Genomic DNA, 20,960 nt, shown 5'->3' with positions numbered 1-20,960 from the left:
TCCCCCCATTTCTATAGCACCTTTCAGGGAACCCTCTTTACTGATCTTAACAGTGATACAGTCTCATGTATTGTGCTTTCCCCCAATAGTTCTCCTCACAGGAAGGCAAGTATCTTTATTCTTATTTGACAGACAGAACAAGGCCCAGAGGGATGAAGTGACTGGCCGGTGGTCACACAGGCAGAGCTGGGACCAGCACCCAGGGCAGCTGAGACCCCAGTGCCGCGCTCTGCCTCCCTCCCTGTGACACGGAGGGAAAGGAGCACGGCCTACCCCTGTGTGAGTGGGAAAATCCCTCTGGCTTCACTGGGGCGGGCTGACAGCAATGCTGGTGGGCGGTGGGCAGGAGGGGCCCAGCTGGTGGGCGGAGCCCGTTCTGGCCCCGCCCCAAGCGCGGCGGGAGGGCGGGGCTCCCGGAGCTGTCCACGGCCGCCGGTGCTGAGCTGATTCTGCTGCGTCCAGCTCCACCCCTCCCCCACCCCCCGCACCCCGGGCGGGCCGGGCCGGGCCGGGCCATGCCGCCGCCTCCTGCCGCCGGGGAGCCCGCCCCAGCCCGCTAGGCCGCCAGCTCCCGCTCGGGCCCGGCTTGCAGCGGCGGGTGCCTGCGGCAGGCGGGCCCGCCGCCTGGCTTCTCCCCGCCATGGCCTCCCAGTCCCGGCGGCTGCTGCTGCTGCTGCTGCTGCTGCAGCTGGCGGCGCTGCGCGGCCGGGCCGCGGGCGGGGAGGTGGCGGCGCCGCTGGCCGAGCTGCGCTCGCAGATCTCGGGCGTGGAGTCGCTGCTGGAGGAGTTCCGCCGCCAGCTGCAGCCGGACGAGCCCGGCGGGGGCCGCTGCCGGGGCGGCGCTTTCTCCGTCCGGCCCGACGCCATCATCCGCACCAAGGACTCGCTGGCGGCCGGCGCCACTTTCCTGCAGGCGCCGGCCGCCGGGGCGGGCTGGAAGCAGTGCCTGCAGGCCTGCTGCGCCGAGCCCCGCTGCTCGCTGGCCGTGGTGCAGCGGGGCCGGCCCCAGGGCCAGCCGGGGGCGCTGAGCTGCTACCTCTTCAACTGCACCTACCGCGGCCGCGCCGTCTGCCGCTTCGCCCCGCACCGCGGCTACAGCAGCTACAGCCTGGGCCCCGCCAACCCCACCCAGCCGCCCGCCGCCGGCCTGCCCGCCCTCACCCCGGCTGCAGGTAAGGGGCGGGGGTGGCTGGGCTGCCCCAGAACCAAAGCAGCTGCCGGGGGGTGGGGTGGGGGGGGTCGCCGCTTGCAGGGCTCAGGAGGGGCCCAACCCAGCCGGGGCCAGGCGGGTGCCGCTGCCGCTGCAGCTCAGCCCGTGGACGGTGCGGGGAAGGAGCTGGGCAAAGCCCTGGCGGGAGGGAGTGGTCGAGCCTGGGGGCTTCGCGGGGCCCTCGAGCTCCCTGCGCTTCTGGGATTGCAGCGACTCTCCGGCCTTCCGCCCCCCCCCCCCCCCGTCCGGGTCTCCTGGTGCCGGGCCTGCAGCGAGACGACGGCCTTGTTTGGTCCACGGAGTTTACCTTGGCAGCGCCGCCTGCTCGCCTTAGCCGGCGGTTTACAAAGACCAGGAGGCCAGAGCCACCCCCGCGAATTCACGGGCCGGCTGTGGGATAAGTAGAGGGTCGGGCAGGCTGGGAGGGGGGCAGGGGGTGAGCATGAAATAAAAACTCCCGTGGCCGTTTTTTAAATAAAAAGTAGAATTCTGTCTCTGTTTAGGAAAGGGTTGAAATAAGCAGGAGATTCAGAAGGGGATTGTTTTAGGGGTAATGGAGTTAATCAACCAACACCCCCATGCAAGGAGCAATGGCATAGTGCATGGTTACATAGCCAATTGTACCCCTCTCTTTCTGGGAATTTTGCAGGAGGGGTTGGTGACTGTGCATGGATGTATGAGGTAGTTAATCTTAATAGTTTTGGCCTATATGTGGAATACTCTGAGAGGGGTCCATGCTTTAAGGTGCAAAGCGCCTCACTTCTCATTTAAAATCACTTAGTAGGCTTGGGCATCTGTGGCTTCTTTTAAGTACATGAGGAGGTCTCCCTGATCCATCTTTGTTAGGGAGTTCTAATTCTGTGATATCATAAATAGATAGCAAGGTACGGGGAGAGAGTTTTGTTGGAGAAAACTATCCTTATTACACACAAATACAGGGTTATATCCTGCACTTATTTATTCACATGACTAAAGTTACTCAGATGAACATTGAAGTCACTGGGACAACTCATGTGTGTAGGTGTTTCTATGATGTGGCCATTTTGCAGTAATTATGACTATGAGGAAAATGAACTTTGTAGCTTTGTCTCAATATGAATCTTGGTACCCAGTATTCCAGATGGCAGTTCAGTGAAGAGCTGACAAAGTGGGTTAAAACATTCATGAGCCCAGCATTCCTTGCACGAATAAAATAGATCATCATATTTATACAGGGGCTCATGTGGAATTGAGAGTCCTTAGCACTTTGAAAATTCAGCCCCATCGTACCCATAACAGTAGAATCTACCAACATAGAGCTTAAAGATTTGTATAGTGACTGAGCAACATAGTGTTTGGTTCCCTGTCATCTTCCTACTTGGGTTTGCTTTGTAGAAGTCTTTTCTAACAGTCATCACACAAAAACAAAACAATTTTCTTCTGTTAGAGTTTTGCCTGCTTAAGAACTTCAATATCAGATTTTGTTTTTTGCTCTTATAAAAGAGGGGGGAGGCTCCACAGATAGCCTAGAGGTACATAAGCAGTATGGATGGTACTCTTCATCTTGAGTCAACCAAATCAAGAACAACCCTAAAACATAACACAACACAAGTAATCCAAAGCACTGAAATCTAGAAGAAAACATATATGACGACCCAACATTTAGGAGTTGTTCTCTTCAGGATTCCTGACATCTGAAGCAAAGCTCTTTGACTCATTGCTTCACCTCCTGCAAATATAATCTGTTATTAACAGATTGTCCTTTAAGATATTGTTTTCTAATCTTAGTTATGATTTCAGTAGTTTTTGATGGAATATAAATATTTTCCTATAAATCCTTGAGGAATTCAATCAGTCTACCCAAGTAAACACTGTGTATGTACATGATTGAGTAGCATGACATTTTTGTAACATGAAAATATCTAGTAATAGGTGTTAATGAAGTACACTCAAAGCATCTAATATTATTTGCCCAATCAGGAAGCCCCTTGGGATGGAGACTTTGGACCTGATATTCCACTCTGTTGCACCAGTTTTATGAAAGTTTAGATAAATTTACCTCCAGATAACACTTTTCCCCAGTTATGTTTTATGTGTTCCTTACCCCAGAATGTCTAATTAAGAAGGGCATGATCTTGAACTCATTGAAGTAAAAGTTTGTACCGGTGACAGCAGGCCTGCGCTTGCTCCCATTTACATCATTTGCAAAAGCTTCCATTGAAATCAGTAGGAGCAAAATTAGGCCCCTACTACCTGATCTATACTTCCTCACACCTTATTTTTTGCTCATGATTTTAGAATGAGGATAGAAATTTGTCTTCTGGCCCAAACCTCTGAGGTGCTCAGTAGGTTGGTTTTACTTACCCTCAGTCTGTTTCTGTGAAGGTTGGCTGTGATATCAGAAATGGGATTATAATTGCTTAATGCAGTTAAGTAGAAGTTGGGGCAGAGCTGTGAGGCAGAAAGGCCATTTATTCAGATGTCTCTCAGCCATGACATACACCAGGAAAGAAAAACTGAAAACTGTTATATTGCTGTCTAATGTGGTGCTATCCTTTCATTCTTGAATTAAAGAGAAAGTTCATTTGAAGGTTAATGTGAACATGAAAATGAAGATATCTCTCTTGACATGTCATGCTGTCACTGGCTTTGCGGTAGTGAGCTTTACATTGTGATTCTAATATGAAGAAAAATCTTGAACTTTACCTATTCCTGTTCTTTGTTGAATCCTTGGTTCACAGCACATTGAAACTTCTTTTACCTACTTTTTCATTTTCTTGAGGTATATTTAAAAAGATGGCTTAAAAAAATATAGCATAGCATCTTTGTAATCCTATAATATCGTGATCACTAATGTTTCACTGTTAAATTCTTAGTCATTTTCAGTAATATCTCAACCTAAGTTGCATTAATAATTCTGAGAGCACCTACTGGCAGATTTATAGTTTTCAGTCCCATTGCAGCCCTTGTGTAATTTCACTGAAGTCAAAGGAGTTACACTAGGGATGAATTTGGCCCTCTGTTTTTACCTGCTACAGTAGCCCAGTATATTAAGGCCCAGATTCTCCACGGTGATTAGCTGAATGCTGATGTAACTCCATTAAATCAATGGTTTATATTAAAATGGAACTAGAGTAACAGTCTTGAATCTGGGCCTTCATGTCCTTTTTAAGGATATGTTAAAAAGAAAAAAATATATTTACTGGAAGAAGGGGTTGTCTTTTTTGTCTTTGGTAGGACTATTATCTTTTTTAAACCCTTCATGTCTTAAGGAAAAAGGCCCCTGAATACCTGACCAGTGAGTGAGATGTTTCTTCAGGGGTTTTTGCTACTGATAAAAAGTAAGGGAACTAAAATTCAGGTAAACCGATGTCAACAGAAATGTAAGAGCTTTTAATAAAGAGACCTTTTTCATCACAAAGCCTCCATTCAGTTACCATACCAATACCACCTTACAATTTTATTGGTGACATTCCAAGTCTGTGAAAGAGACGGGAAAGATCTGATTAAATCTGCTGTTTTCTGCAGGAAGGGGAGAAGGGGGAAGTCTCCAAAGCTATAGCTCCTTTTCCTGAAAACAGCTCTGCAATTTGAGAAGATTACGTTATAAAATCAGCATATCAAGTTTTAATAAAGCTTAAAAATAGAAGTTGAAATACACACTATGAACTTGATTCTCCTCTTCCTCGTGCTTTGTTATCATTTACACTTGTGCAGGGTGGGTGTAAACTGCTACCAAATGAGAATCATGGCATTTTGTATTCACTTTCTATAGGTCTAAATTATTAAGGTTGCCTGACCCTTCCCTGTTTTCAGTTGCTTATAACTTTGCCAAGCTTAAGCCTTTTGAGCTGAAGTTTTCCATAATGGCTAGTGGCACCTAGTTATTGTGGAGAAGGAGGAAGCACTACGATTCAAATGCAGAGGGGTGAGAAGCGGGGAATGGAGAAGCGACAGGCACAGAAGCAGAAGGGGAATTGAACCTGGCACAGGTTGGACTGTACTCAGAGAATGAATTAGGAATGTGTAGCGAATGAAGCTTGTTTCTGCAAGACCCCACCTCAGTTGTTGCTGAAGCCTGAAGGTTTGTGGTCAAGCTGGTTGGAAGTTTTCCGTTGGAATGACTCTCCACAAGAAATTTTTTTTTTTCCCTTTTGGAAAATTGAGTTTTACTGGAAAGTTTTGATTTTTCCATCAGAAAGTTGTTCCCATCACCACAGCTCCCCTACATCTCAGTAGCCCACCTGGTGAGCTGCCTCAGAGGTGGCGATTCAGGCCCCTCAAGTCCAGGGCAGCTCTCCAGGCAAAGAGCTCCAGAACTGGGGTCTCAGGGTTTCCAGACTGCTCTGGAGCCGGGACTTCCAGGGTCTTAGCTTCTCAGCAGCCCAGATGCCCTGGGAACCTGAGCTCCCAAAACTGCATGGCTCCCTGCTTGGTGGGATCAGAGGGTTCCACACCACTCAAGGGGCCTTGGAAAGATTTTGGAAAGGTCAAGATAAAATGTCATTTCATCTCTTTCAAAATGAAATTTGGGCTTTCCCGTTCTGTGGGCAATCTTGATCTTTTTAAAATTTATTTTGTTCCAAAACAATGAATTTGGAATTTCCCACAGCATGGGAATTCTCCAGTTTGTGGCCAGCTATGTATGTAGCGAATGAGGCAGGGAACTGGAAGAAGAGCAAAGACGGTCCTATGGTTGTGGCACTTGAACGTTGCCTGCCGGATTAGAATCTGTCCCTGTCTGCCACAGAGTTCCTGAGTGTTTCTGGGCAAGTCAACCAAACCAGTGCTTTCAGAGATGCCTGATGTTGACCTCATATTCTGGGCACCCATCTTGAGAGACTGGTAGCCTGATTTGCAGAAGTGCTGTGTGCTTACAACGGAGGTCAGTGAGCTGTGCTTTGCTAAAAAATTCTACATATTCCTAGGTGTCCCATGTTAGGCACTCAAAATTAGTGTTGCTTTTTTGGCCTTAGTTCCTGTGCCTCCGTTGCCCCATCTGTAAACTGGTGATAATACCATTTCAGTAGATTGTTTGTAAATAAGTCAATTAATGTTTGTAGAACCCTCAGTTTCTGGAGTGATCAATACCATGAAGTGGTCACAATGAAATTAAGAATCCTGTGTTCAGTGTTAGGTTTGGAAGATGCAAAGCCCTGGGACTACACATTGAATGTTGTGTTTATTTTACATAAAATTTATGTTTGCAGTGGTCCTCCTAAATTAAATAACATTTTCAGGCATCCTACTTGCTGTATATCTGTTGCAATTGAAGCATCTGTTTGCAGTTGAGGTTTTGTAACATGAGGACATACCAATTCTCTTCCTGGATGAAGCTGGGACATCACGCAGCAGTTAACCAGTATTGCCACTTAGACATAATTAAACTTTAAAGTTACTATTAAAGTGCATGTTTGTGTTATTGTGTGTCTCTCTGAAGACTCAAAGGAGTATGGCATCAATTTACATTGTAAATTCTGTTTTAAAAGCCAGAATTAGATGCGTGGTGGTGTTATTAATTAAAGCTTAGCTTTTGGAAAACTTCCATGGATTTTTTCCCTTCAACCTGCAGTGTGGATTTGGATTGCTTGTAAACATAAACTTCTGACAGAGCACGTTCAACTAACAGGCACAAACACACTGAACTTACTTAATGCTGAATAGGCAAAAGACATAGGAACTCAGATTTTGAGGGACAGAAAACTCACTAAACGAGTTCTGAAAGCTGTTCTCTACCTTTCAAATCAGAGAAAAGCAGAGTGATAATCAATGTCTTAACTAAAAAATAAACATTCTATGCAAGTATGAACAATTCTATTTAATGAATAACTAAGCTATTTCATTTTTTTAAAAAGAAAATGACAAGCCTCCACACAGCAAGGCAGGACAAGATATTGTGCTGCAGTCACCAGTAGACTGGGTGATTCTGGATGGCCGAGAAAGCTTAGATGACCATGGAATCACACAATATGAGTGGACTTTGCTGCAAGGTGACTCATCAGTTGATATAAAGGTACATATAGTATTGCATGCAAAAATCAGTTATTTGGCTGATAATTATGTTTGTAAATGAAAATGTTTGATGTCAGTCTATTCACATAGATGTGGTTATGATAAATTTAGGATAAATAGCAAAAAGATTAGAGCCTCATTTTTCTTACTTTGCAGTAGTGATGAAATTGCATAATTAATGGTGTGAGACATTAGTGTCAAATAAGTAGACTCAAATCTGTTAATATATTAATTCTACTCTTCTCCATACATGTTAGCTTCTTTTTCACTGCAGTTGTTGTTCTACTTCTAGGATCCAAGATGGGGGTACCTCAGTAACTTTATTAAAACAAGGTATTTTCACCAACAACTTGTTATAGGAGCTCATGGAGAAACTATAAGAAAAGTCATACTAAAGACGATCTCCAGTAGGCCACCCCAGTCTTAAGAGACTGTTTTCATTTATTCCTAAGGTTTCTGGTACAATTTTGTTTTGGCTGGAAACTAAATACTGTGGGAGGGATATCTCACCCTGGCCCAGTTCCTGTATGCTGCTATGGCAGCACAGAGGGACCAGAAGAGACCATTAGCTGGCTGGGGAGTCTTCCCAGGGAACAGACACTGCATAAGGTTGTGGTAGTGGCCTTACCCAGGACTTTTCACAAGCATAAGCATTTAGCCTGGGACTTATCTCCTCCTCCTCCCCTTGGCTGTCAGGGATGGGAAGGAATAGGCCACAGCACATGATACTGCAGAGATTCTGAGTAGTGCTGCTGCCCATATACAGGCAGGGCTGCTAAGTTACTCCAGGGCCACACTGGCCCCTGGAACAGCCCAGAATCAGGAGGGCACAAAGGCAATTTAAAGCCCCCTTAGCCATCCCTTCCACTGGGTTGCACCTGTGTGTGCTGTGCTTCCAAGAGGTGTCACACAGTTGCCCTTCATGTCAAATTCTCCTCAGTTACACTGGAGTAAATTGGAACTAACTTTGTTGACTTCAGTGCAGTTACTTTGGATTTATAATGGTGTTATAGAAAAAAGAATTTGGCCCAACAGGTCTGTCAGGCAATCAGATTTTTAGTCCGTTGGGTGATAATTTAATGTTTTACTATGTTTGCATATGGGGAGCTTTAGTAATAATCCATATCACAGTTAAAAAAGTGCTGCTTTATAAATCAATAAAAAAGCAAGTGGACTTCTCTGATGGCTAGTCATTGCATATACGTACAGGAATGCATCTATTGCCACATTTGCAAAAACATACAGGATAGGATTTTCAAAAACACTCAGCATTAGTTAAGCCAATGCTGAGCAGTTCTGAAAATCTCACCTGCTCTTACCGGACCCACATCACAGAAACTACAACACAACCATACCAATTTCCAATCAGTCCAGTGCTAAATGACTAGAGGTGATTTCAAAACTTGAGTCTGTCACATGTCAGTGTATCATGGCTAATCTGTTTATCTTAATTTACTCCTTTGTTGATTTAGAATATTAAAAGTTCTGGAAGGCATTAATTAGGTATATACGCTGCAAGTAGTATAACACAGGGCAGTCAAATGAAATTCAAAGAATACCTATTGCCTATCTTGTAGATAAATTGAATATCTCATTTTCTAGGGCTATTAATCTGGCACCTTTCAGCATTATTACATGTATTTAAATAAAAATTATATACAATAGTGATTAAAGGAATTAGTTTTGTTATACAGCAAACCAAAAATGTGTTTTTAAAAAAAGTTCCTTTAAATTAATATGCAGTATGGGAGTATGCTTACAGAACACCAAAAAGTCTAAATCTAATTAAAGTTTGTGCATTTAAAAAAATATGTATTCATGTTTTTATCTTTGAGTCAAACCAAAGTATAGTCAATAAAATGGAGAGGTCAGTCTTGGAATTATGTAAACTTACAAAATTCACGTTAAAATCAATGGTAGCTTTATGTGTGAAAGGACCACAGTACTGAAGCTAAAGTAAATACCCATGAAAGAGTATATCTGTTCAACAAAAACAAACACTTTTCACAAATTCATACTTAATAGGCAAAATCCTGAAGTCGGGGAGTTTTGCCATTGTCTTTGATGGAGTCAGGATTTCACCCATTAATGTGGTCTCTGCTAATTATCCATTAATTCATTAGAGTTTAGTTAATATTAATTCAGATAGTCCCTGATTTTTAACTTTGACTTCGTATTTGGCTTTATTGTCTGTTTAAAAAAATGGCATATAAATCCAAAAGCACCAAGGAGACTGGGGCTGTGTGTTTAAACAAGATAAAAGACAGCTGTTACATTGCACTTAAGAACAAAAGAGCGAGTAGATGGCACAGGGGGAGATGGGATGATTATAAACAGATCCTGTCACATTGCAGCAGGCAATAAGAAAGAAAGTGCTCTCTCCCATGATTATTTAGCTAAAGAATAATTTGCTTGTCAAATTGCTGCCTACATTCTATAGCCATCGAATTATGTGACAGGTAGCTTTTTGTTATAATTTTCTGGAATTTGCTGTTTAGTTTCATCCAAAGATTAGAACAAACATGATAGATCCAGGTTCCACTCCCAATAGAAGGTGGGGGGAAGAGTTCATGAAGCTTGTAATGGGGCTGACCTTGTCCCATGCATCCCCTTGTGGCCATAAGTGATTCTGCAGTGCCCTGCAAATAATATCTCCTTCATAAGCCTGCTTAGACTCCACATGCTTTTTTTCTGAAGTCAAAATACCCGTCCTTGGTGTATGGGTTTATTCATAGAAAATAACTCAAAATAAAACAAAGTGCCAAATTAAAGTTCCACAACCAAATATTTCTCTTCCTACTCCCACGCATCCCTGCCTAGGGAACTTTTGCATTTTCTCTTACCTGCTCAAGGTTCACCTTTCATTAGTAAGCTACTCCCACTCCTCCTGACTCAAACCTTCACTACAGCTCTCAGGGCACTGCTGAAACCTGCCCGCTAGTTCTAACAGTCTGATTTTCCCTCTATGCAGCTACCTGCTGCTCTTTATAGGGAATTACCTGATTCTACTCAGGCGAGGCTCATCCTGTAATCAAGATTAGATTAGCCTCAGGTCCTGCAGCCCATGGAGCAAGCCACCTTGTTACAAGGCTGAATTCTGCTTTCCTGTACAGTGGTGTATTCCACTGAAGTCAGTGGAGTTTTACTGGATTTGTGCAGAGAAGTGCTTGGCTCAATGATTTGTCTGATTTAAACATCCTCTTTGCTTTCTGGTTTAAAAAGATAAAGATTGCAAATAGTTATTTTCAACAACCATCAATACCATGTCTAAACTACAGAAATAATTTTTTAAAATATTCTTAATTTTGAATTCAAAATATAATAAAAGACAAAAATCCAAAGTTTCTTATACTACAACAGATACAGATTGAAGGCAGGATTAGAGACAATTGTACTTGCTGAATAGAAGCTAAGGAAAATAAGTAACATCAGAGAAATTGAGTGCCTCAGAAGAGAAAAGTAAATTTATCAATAAACCATGTTATAAAGCAAGTATTAATTCTAGAGTGCTACTATCATATGTGCTGAAAACTCCTGCGGTCTTTTAGATGTTAAAAAATAATTGTAAATGGGTACAACCAAAGAGTTTCACAGTCTTTCTCTTCATTTATTAGTGTTCAGCATTCCTTACATTGGGCTCAGTGCTGTAAAGTGCTCAGTACTGTATACCCTCAACTCCCATGTTCAACGTGTGTGTCTGACAGACCCCCAAGGTACAACCTGGAACTGTGGTACAACTGTGCCCCCCCAACTCTCCAGTCGGCTGTCTCTCACAATGCTGTGCTAGTGACAACAGCCAACCCCTCCAGGTGCTGTTATCACTCAGCCACACACCCAGCTAAGTTGTATGAGTGCTCTCTAAGCCACTCATGAACTGCATATAGCGAGACACCTGCAAATTCCCTCCCCCCAACCTTGCCTTGCACCATAAATGAACTGTCTTACTCTGCTCAAGACCATCTCTTGAAAAATACAACTCACTGATTAATTTGCCACTTCATCAAAGGATAGTGGATATGTACCAGCCTTTGTACTTTAAGCAGATTCCCTAATCACTTTAAACAAACTTATTGGTAAGGATAAAACATTAAAATAAATTTATTAACTATAGAAAGATATATTTTAATGATTATAAGAGCTAGGCATAGAGGTCAAAGTTGGTTACATAACAAATAAAAATAAAATTGCAGTCAAAATTCTAAATTTTATCAAGCTAGGCAAGATTTGAATCAAGCAGTTTTGCTACCCCACTAGCAGTTCACAGTTCTTAAAACACAGGCTGAATTCCCTTCTTAGTCTAGGACCAACCTCTCCAGTTCAAAGTCTTTTTCTTCCAAACATTCCTGTTACTTTCAGAGTAGGTGGGGGAAGAGAGAGGCCAGAGGCTGATGTCACAGTCTCCAATTTATACCCCGCAAACCATATGCATGGAAAGATACTGTCTCAAACATGGAGCCAGGGGTCACATATTCTATGTGCCCTTCTGAGACACTGGGCTACCATTGTCCATGTGCTTCTGGAGGGGCCCACTGGGAGAGTGGATTCTTCTTAATGGGCCATCAACACATGACTGAGTAGTCCTAATGTAAATCTGTCTTGGGGTTGTTAGTTGCTCCGTTGTTGCTATCAAAAGGCCAGCTGTGGGTGTCTTCCAGACTCACAATGTATTTCAGTAACACATGTAGCAGAACTTCATAACTTCACATACAATGGCAACACATGTAATTCAACAGGATAGTAATATTCAACAGATCATGACTTCTCAAATGATACCTCACAAGGCATACTTGGTACAAAATACATCATAATCATATCAGTGGTGAATATGGAGGTTCCAGGGTGGTATTTTGAGGTAGAGTGTCACACCTCCCCCCCTTAGTTTACTGCAAGAGTGTTAGTCACTGACTAATGTGAAGACAGTTTGTGTTAGGGCCCTTTTGAGTTTTGACCACATAATTCCCAAGCGTAGTGTTACTCACACATTGTAGTGTTACTCACACATACTCTTGCAACGTCCTGTGTACCCTTTATCACTTTGTGGATCAATCTAGTGATCTCATAAGTTGACATGTGCATTTTCTCTAGGTTGCTAGAAAGCATCTCTTTTTTATCTTTGCAGCATTGTTAACCCTTCTGCTTTTCCAACTGATGTTAACTCGTAGATATTAATATTTTCCAGAGTGTAAGTATTGTGGCATTTAGCCATCAAAGCAATGAGTTGGTGTGCCAGAGTTTCCCCTTCCACACAGCATACCAGATTTATTATGGTTTCTGCTGTGACAAGCTTCAAGCTGGTTTACAGGTATTAGCTGAGAAGCAGCATTACCATAAGGCTTCTTAACACAGGATGTGTTCTCATTTACCACTCCTAGGATGTCTAAGGGCTTTTCCCAAGTATCATGCATATTGTATCTTTTCATAGGGTTTAACAGCAGCACCAAATATTTGTCATGTTTAACAGTAGCATCACATTTTTTATCATGAGGTTTAACAGTAGTGCCAAATCCTTTATCACAGGTAGGCATTTACAAGTATATTTATAATACCACACCTTCTGTTTAGACAGTCTGGGGTTTGTTCAGTACCCATAGTGTCTTTCAACTCCTTCTTGAACCTTAGCATGTGTTCACTTATTGGGTTTATTTTTCCCCTTCAGTGTTGGTTCTCAATCCAATCATATCTTTGGGGCTTTAGTACTACAGGGTCTGGTGAGATAAGAGTTCACGGGGATCCTGTATATTGGCTGGCCCTTTGTGGAGATGTCTCCCAACCCCAGGACTGAACATACGCAAAAAATCACATTCAGGTGATAATCATCCTCACGGACAGCCCAGCTTTGGAAGTTTCAGGGTGCAAGAGCAGCACTGAAGAATGAATGACCACCTGGAATCTTTCCCTGCTGTGAAGAAATAAGGAAATGCTGTCACACCACAAATATTGTTGAAATTACACTTAAAACTCTCCCATTTTTTCCAATACTCTAATTTTTTAGTGAATGGCAGTACGCCACTGTGGCCATTTATTCTGCCAGTTAATCCCACTTGTGAAAATCTTTCCTTTGCCTACAATGGGCTTTGCTTGGGTCAGGTTACCAGGTAGGTCCACATAAGCTGTTACATACAAATGCTGTGAATGCCTTGATCTTACCAAATCTCCCCAGGGTTGCACTTTTCTTGGACCTTTTTCCCAGAATCCCTTCTGAGGAGTTGCTGGTCCTTTGTATGTGCAGATACAAGCTACTACTGCCCTCAAGCAGCCATTTTGTAGCTGTGTCTCCTTCTTTTCCAACTGGTAAGTAATCTTAGCTCCTCTTGTACTTACTCTTTAATATTTCTGAGGGGGCCAGAGTCTCATAAACTTGAGTACCTCAGTGAGTTTCATTGAAGTGATGTTTACTCTCTCAAATCCTTACAGCTACACACTAGTAACCTCCTTCCAACTTAATCCTTTTTATTTATTATAATTATTTGTATAAAACCTTCAGTGCACATAGACCCAAGCCAGTCTGAACAGTTTGCAAGATTTGGCTGCCAAAATTTATTCATTATAGATCCATGCTGCTAAGATCCATCATTTAATTACACCTTAGATAGTGATTTTTTTAAGAGTTTTTTAAAAAAAGTTTGGTATCTCAACTACTTTTGAGCCATCATTAATTTATTCTCCTCCTCCTTCATTTGTTAATTAATGCACATTCTCTCTAATACTACTTTCCCCCTTGACAAACTTTTAAATGTTCATCTTAACCCTGTAGTTTAGCATCAGCTCATTTATGTTATGGTGAAAGATCAAGTTACAACACACAGTCTGAACATTTATTTCAGGATGGATTAGAAAACTCTCCAAAAATATCATGCCAAGAATAATCTAGAGATCATGCAGCTACTGTGTTGGCCCTACTGTATATAATGGAAACCACTTGAAGCCAGTGGGTGCTGCACCCCCAGCACCCTTAGTTCCAGCACCTATGACTTTTTTTTTAAAGTTATAAAACCATAGACTACAAAAAGGATTCCAAAATCTTTTTAAAAGGCTATGTATTGACTGAAAATAGTTGTTAGACCAAGATTCCTGTGCAGTGTTTGCAATCCAAACATTGGAGCACTTACTAGGACACTGAAAGTGAAATGAATTAAAAGTAATAGAACTGATTTCTTTTCATTGTCTACACTTAAGAGAAATGCAGAAAATAAAACAAATAAATAGTTACCAACTACATTAACTTTTTTTAATTCTTTCATTTGTAGTGCCTAAATCAGTGGTGTTATTATTATCTGACCAGTCAGATTTGGGATTGGGAATACTTTGCTGTATTATCTCCTGATGGTTCTAAATTTGTAAATAAATTTAAAATATGGCTTTAATTGGTGTTTATTTTTTTCTTTATATAGGAATTAGGTACAGGGCTCCTGTCAGCTACATTTCTAATTTATTACTTGCAAAAAAACCTAGAGTTTTCTGTTGCCTAAGTAGCCTCTGGAATAATGGTTAAAAGTTGCCCATCCCACCAAAATCTGAAATGGCACCCCTGCGAGTTTGAAAGGTCAGTTACACAGTTCCCTCTCAAATCTGAGTCATGGGTTGCTTGCCTGGGTGGACAGATGCTGAGCCAGCCCCTTTGTCCTGGGCATTGTCTCCTGAGTAACCAGTGAGGAGGCATTCATGTGCTCCCACTACTCTTTCCCCTTTTCCTTCTCTGGGGTCCCCTCTAGAACACATTCCTTTATGCTCTGTACAGTGGGATCTGCCCCTGGTTCAGCTGCAAAGCGCTGTCAGCTAACTGGGATAGTTTTCTCAAGTCACAGACAACAGCTCCCCCGCCCGGTTTCTGAGGGTAGCATGTCTTTCTCTGCATTACAGGAGCTCATCCCAGTCCCTCCCCTATCTGAAAGCAAGCTGCTCCTCTCTGCTACAGAGGAATCAAAGAGACTTTTTCTATCTTCTTCAGCAGTCTCTGGGACTTTAACCTTTCCCTCTGGGGTCCCAGCTTAATGTTCCCTTTTTCTGCAAATTATCACCTTAACAACTTCAGCTCTGTGGAAAAAATCATTCCCTACGAGTACGTCAGGAGGGAGACCTTGATTTACCCCACGACCAAATCGCTTTGTGCACAGCCTCCCAGCCCCCCTCTTTTTTCCCAGGGGTAAAATTAGATTCTCCCTTCCCACCAGGTTTAAACCCCTCTATGATTTACTCTCAATAAATGCCTGTCTTGCCTGAGTCTGCTCAAAGGCATCAATTATAGAAGCCATTTCCTCCACACACATTACATTTTTACCCCGTAGGCACTTTCACATCATCTTTACATATACTTAAGAAATGTGCCTGAGCAACAAGGTCAAACACTTGTTCAAAACTTTCAAACACCTTTTCCCCTCACCCGCTTTCCCATAGCTCTTTCATTCTGAATACATATTTACCATTACTCAGACCCAGCACCCCATTAAGATTTCTAAATTTTACCCTGTCTGATGAGGGATGATTTCAAAATCGTTTCTTTAAATCTAGAATACACTACAGGATCCTGAGGTGACATTTCATTAAATACATTTCAAGCTTTACCAGTTAATCTTGCAATCAGGTGTGGACTTTCTTGTCATCAGGAATTTCATGGATTTCACACAGCCTCTCAAAAGCGGTGAAGTGTTGTTCGATATCATCTATCTCCTTGCATGCAGAACATAGTTGGTCCCAGTTGTGGATCCTTGAGCTGATGGGAATCATTGGGGCTCTGGGTTCTGGTTCTGTTTTTCCATCAAGTCCAACTGATGCTTAGGTTCCTTCTCCTTTTCTTCACTCTGTGGCTTTCAGCTGCATGGCCTTGCTGTGCAGTGCTTCCTCCATTTGCTTCAGTTCCAGGGCCTGCTGAAGTGCCGCTTCTTCCCTCTGGTGTGCTTCCTCTTTCTCTTTCCTCTGCAATTGCTTTAGATTTGCTAGTTCTCTTTCCCTTTTTCTGCTACCTGCTGCCTATACAGCTCTAATTTTGTAACTGCTTTGCTCTTGCTCATCTTTATGCTTTTCTGTTCTTGTTTCCCTTTTCTGAAATAAGCAAACAGAAAATAAGAAATTTATAACCCTTTCAGCCAACACTGTACAGAAGGTGCTCAGCACAAACCTGTTACAAAAAATGTTCTAGAACATTCACAGTGGTAACAATTAAGCATCATCATACAGTAGCAAATACTTAGGAACACTTTGAAATAAGCACATGCATGAAAGGTTAAGTCATGACCATATTTGCTTTTGGAAGATTTATATAGTAAGTGTTCTACAGTATTTTGAAAATGAACAAACCTGTGTAGTGTCCCACCGATTTCTGTGTAGATCCACATAGGAGCCAGGGTATACCCATGCAGAGCTACTTGCACATTTGAGGCCTAAATTTTCAACCAATCCAATTATGGAAGAACCTCTTCATGTCTCAGAATGACTTAACCTTACTATTTTTTTTCAATTACGCTATTTTTAAAATGGAATATCACACTCTAGGGAATGTGATTACAAAAGATAACCGCTTTTCTCTAGTGTAATAGACACTTGTCTTCAGCTTGTGCCTTAAGATGCACCTGAGACTTGTGGTTATCTCTAAATACCCATGCGCTCTTCATTTGTATAAATTCACCACAGGTCTTTAAACTACTGTTTTCTAATTACTGGAGTGCATGTTACCGTGTTCATGGTTGGTATGGGGGATTGGTGACTAGATAATTGGTGTCAAAATAAAAAAGCCACTCCACATTTTATACAAACTGTCCTGTTGTACTTGGTTTTTAATACTTGTTGCATTAGTTTATAGGGTAGCTGTAAATTTTATGCCATCTAAATTAATATTAACTGTAAGATGTTGTCCTTTTAAAACTTTTATGTTCCAATGCCATTTATAAATATTTATTAATATTTATTTATTTCAAATTATCAGAAGGGCCTCGCTGAAACTTTGGATACCTTCTACAAATAAATGCATAAAAAACTTCAGTTTAAAATTTAACACACTCGCATTAAGGAAAGTCCATTTTTGCAGTCACTATTAGTGAACTATCCTATACATAACTATCCTATATATTTAGCAAATGCTGCACATTTTTATTATTTGAATTACTAAAGAGACATTGTGCCAAAAATGAGGTGAGTAAATGTACTATAGGCAAGAGGCCAGATTCCTAGTTACACCAGTGTCACTTTACACCTCTCTGGCATGCTGCACAGACCTGTATTTCCCTTTCTGTAGCAAAGTGCTTGTTAAAATTTGCATTTTTTCTTTATTTACTAAGTTTTTACAATTGAAATGCCTTTAAATGTTAACAGCTGTTGAGTCCTCTTAAACATGGCAGGCATGAAGAACTGAATTTCAATGATGGCATGTGGAGAGTTACGCTAATTGGTAACTGGACTTATGTGCGTAAGCACTTGCCAAGATTACAGTTCAGCCACAGCTATTCAAAAACCATTGTAATTAATTCCACAAATATTTGTCTTGCTCATCTAAATATCCCCTCTCCCTCCCCCCGAACTATGTAATATTAGTTATTTTTGCTAGTTTTGAGTGAGTTTGTTAACGGTTAGTGCTATATAAACAACAACTTAAGGTGTTTTGAATTAACATCTCTTTCCTCCTTGCCACTGTGCTATTCATTTTCATTACAGCATTGCTGTACATATTTTTGTGCATTTTCAGTACTGGTTCTTTTTGGGTATGTCTATACTCCAGCTGGGAGTGTGTCTCGCAGCCCGGGAAGACAGATTTACACTAGCTCTACTTGAGCTAGCACACTAAAATAGTAGCGTGGATGTTACAGCATGGGCAGCAACAGGCATGGGCTAGGTGCCCGAGTCCAAGTCCATCTAACCATCTGAGTCTGAGCATGGGTAGCTAACCCAAACCTCCACCAATGCAGCACACTGATATTTTTAGCACACTAGCTTGAGCAGAGCTTCCATGAGTCTATCTACCTGGGCTAGGAGGCTCACTCCCATCTGCTGTGTAGACGTACCCTTAAGGGCTGGTCTGCTAGGGGAAATGGACTGGAATTGCTCTTGTAGAACAGGCTGTTCTGCAGTAGGTATTCCAGAAGAGCTCCTCCTGTGCACACTCTGTTCTAGAATAGAAGTAATTTGATTCCAGAATAATTACTCTGTTTTGGAAGCACAGTAATTCTTAAGGAATACAAATGACTTTTGGCCAAGAATGGTGTCCTACTCCCATTGGTTTAATCCCCAATGGCCTGAGATGGGAAACTAGATGGGGAGGGTTCTGAATTACAACAGAGAATTCTTTCCCAGGTATCTGCCTGCTGGGTCTTGCCCACATGCTCAGGGGCTAACTGATATTTGGGGTCGGGAAGGATTTTTACCCCAGGTCAAATTGGCAGAGAAACCCTGAGGTTTTTCCTCCAGCATGGGGCATGGGTCACTTACAGGTTGAAATTAGTGTGAATGGTGAATTCTCTGTAATTTTAAGTCTTTAAACCATGATTTGGTGACTTCAGTAACTCCGCCAGAGACCAGAGGTCTATTTCAGGAGTGGCTGAGGTTCTGTGGCCTGCAGTGTGCAGGAGATCAGACTAGATGATCACAATGGTCCCTTCTGACCTAAAAGACTATGAGTCTATGTTGACAAGCCCTAACACAAATGCAGCAAACTGGTTATCATATGAATACTGGATAATGTCCAGCTTTTAAACAAAATAAGTAGCTTCAGCTATAAGTGCAAGAGCAAATCTGGAGACAGTAGATCTACATGTACTATTTTGTGAGACACAGTACCTGGCCGCCCATTCTGCACACTTGCTGAGCCTCTCTGATCTTTACGTGTACCCTCATTACCTTGTTCCCAGCTACCTTATTGCACCATCAAAGTTTCCATGCGCCACTGCACTTATGTATTACCTCAGTTCCCAATTTCCTTCTGGCAATTTTTTTTGTCCATTTTTCAGTGTTGCGTGCCATAGTCCCACTGGCCCTTTTTGGCACTCCATGTCATCTGAGTCTTGCCCACTGTGAAACTCTGGCTCTCCTTCCCTTTTTCTTACATGAGCACTCTAAGTGATTTGCTTCCGGGTACATCTACACTTAGAGGTGGAGGTGTAATTTCCAGCTCAGGGAGACATACCCCTGCTAGCTCGGATCGATCTAGCGTGTTAAACACAGAAGTGTAGCTGCAGAAATGCAGGCTGCAGGATGGGCTAGGCGCTCCAAGTACAGTCCTGCCTGGGACTCTAGGTACTTAGGGGGGCTAACCTGTTGGGCCACCATGCACACCTTCAACTTCTGTTTTTAGCAGCCTAGCTCGATCAGAGCTGACACAGATATGTCTACCTGAGCCGGAAATCACACCTGCAGCTCAAAGTGTAGACAGACCCTTAGTTTCTTCAAGCATCTCCAGAGTGATCTCTCAGCTTCCACTTGCTCTCCATATCTTCTGTCTCAATTTGCTTTGGATCCATCCATGCTAAAAATACTACCAAGTCAGAGGTCTTAAGTATCACACACTTGCAATAGGTAGTGTAGACGGGATTTTAACCATGTTCCCTAACTCAGTTAAAGCCTTGGGGTTAAGATTACAGTTTCCTTTCCACTACACATTGCACTTGTATTGTAAGTGTATTAGGAGACATGACCAAGGCTTAGTATGGTTACAGAACACAGGTAAACATCCTTTCTACCTACAAATTGCAATGAAATTCCACTGCTGGATCCTGATTCGGACTGAAGCCTTAGAGATTATTTTTAAAATACATTATTTATCATATTTTATGTTAATGTACACTTTGGAGCATTAATAATAATTGAAGTATGAAGGGTCAGACTGAGTGTAGTGGATCTGCAGAGATTTTAAGTCAGGAGATGTATGTGCAAATGTGGCTTAAAGCTCACGTTTGCTCTCCTGTAGTGCTGGCTATATTCAGGGCAAAACCCTCTGCGCAGAGATACACCAGCTGCAAATGGCCCCAGAAGGCTAACCCACAGCCAGTGATTAGTATGGTGCATGGATGTTCCAGCAACCCCCCTTTATTTCTGATCACATCCCCCTTTCCTCTCGAGGGAGGGGGAGCATCTATATGAAATCTGTACTACTGGAGGATGCCCCTGGCGTTGAGCAACTTGCTGTCATTTAGAACTAGATGTGAATAGAATATCTTGAATAATAACAGTGGTGGTTTTTTTGGGACAGACTGAACAGATTGTGGGCATTGGAGGAAGCTTGGCAAGTGTTTAATCATTATTAGATTATGTTTCCTAGGCTGCAGACATCTATTAGTCAAACAAATGAATTAAATAAGGAAAAGCTATTTGTTAAATACAGTGGAATCTGGATTTTATGAATGCCAGTCTAACTAATGACCAATAATACAAACCATTTTTCCTGATGGGGAAAAAATAAATCACATAACAAAAGTGATGTTGATGAAGAACAAGTTGACGCCCTTTCAAGTTCTGATGCCTCCAGTGTATTGGAAATCGCTTTGCTGTGGTTTGAAGCATGGGAAGAAAGTGATGCAGTGCACCATACTGCAACGTATGCACCATACCTACTGTCATTTTGAGGTGTTCCATTTTTTTTTTTTGAGCTTTTTGATTTTTATAAACTTCAATCGCCAATTAGTTTGTAAATTAGTGTGGAAAGGGCTCTAATTTAATCTCTTCCTCTCCACAAAGATGAATACTCTTTGTTAATGTTTTCCTGAGAAAAAAGAGAGTAATTCCAAAATGAGAGTTTCAATAGTTTTAAAATCTCAACCCAGCAGGAGACACACTAGCA

The 20,960-nt window shown here is 42.2% G+C and overlaps 1 protein-coding gene across 1 annotated transcript in view; it reads left to right on the top strand.

Annotated features, from left to right (window-relative positions):
* Positions 1 to 625: 625 nt before the first annotated feature.
* The window catches only part of LRP11 (LDL receptor related protein 11), a 35,171-nt gene continuing 14,836 nt past the window's right edge, over positions 626 to 20,960 (top strand). Inside the window, exons 1-2 of the mRNA XM_067542398.1 lie at positions 626 to 1,172; positions 7,045 to 7,202. Of these exons, the coding sequence (XP_067398499.1) occupies positions 641 to 1,172; positions 7,045 to 7,202 (690 nt within the window). The 5' untranslated portion in view covers positions 626 to 640. The remainder of the gene's footprint in view (positions 1,173 to 7,044; positions 7,203 to 20,960) is intronic.

Source organism: Emydura macquarii, unplaced genomic scaffold (genome assembly GCF_026122565.2).
Source record: "Emydura macquarii macquarii isolate MOO-44397 ecotype Brisbane River unplaced genomic scaffold, CSIRO-AGI_Emac_v2 contig_705, whole genome shotgun sequence".
Classification (NCBI taxonomy): Eukaryota; Metazoa; Chordata; order Testudines; family Chelidae; genus Emydura; species Emydura macquarii.
Note: the sequence above shows the minus strand (reverse complement) of the source record. Positions and strands in the feature narration are given on the sequence as shown.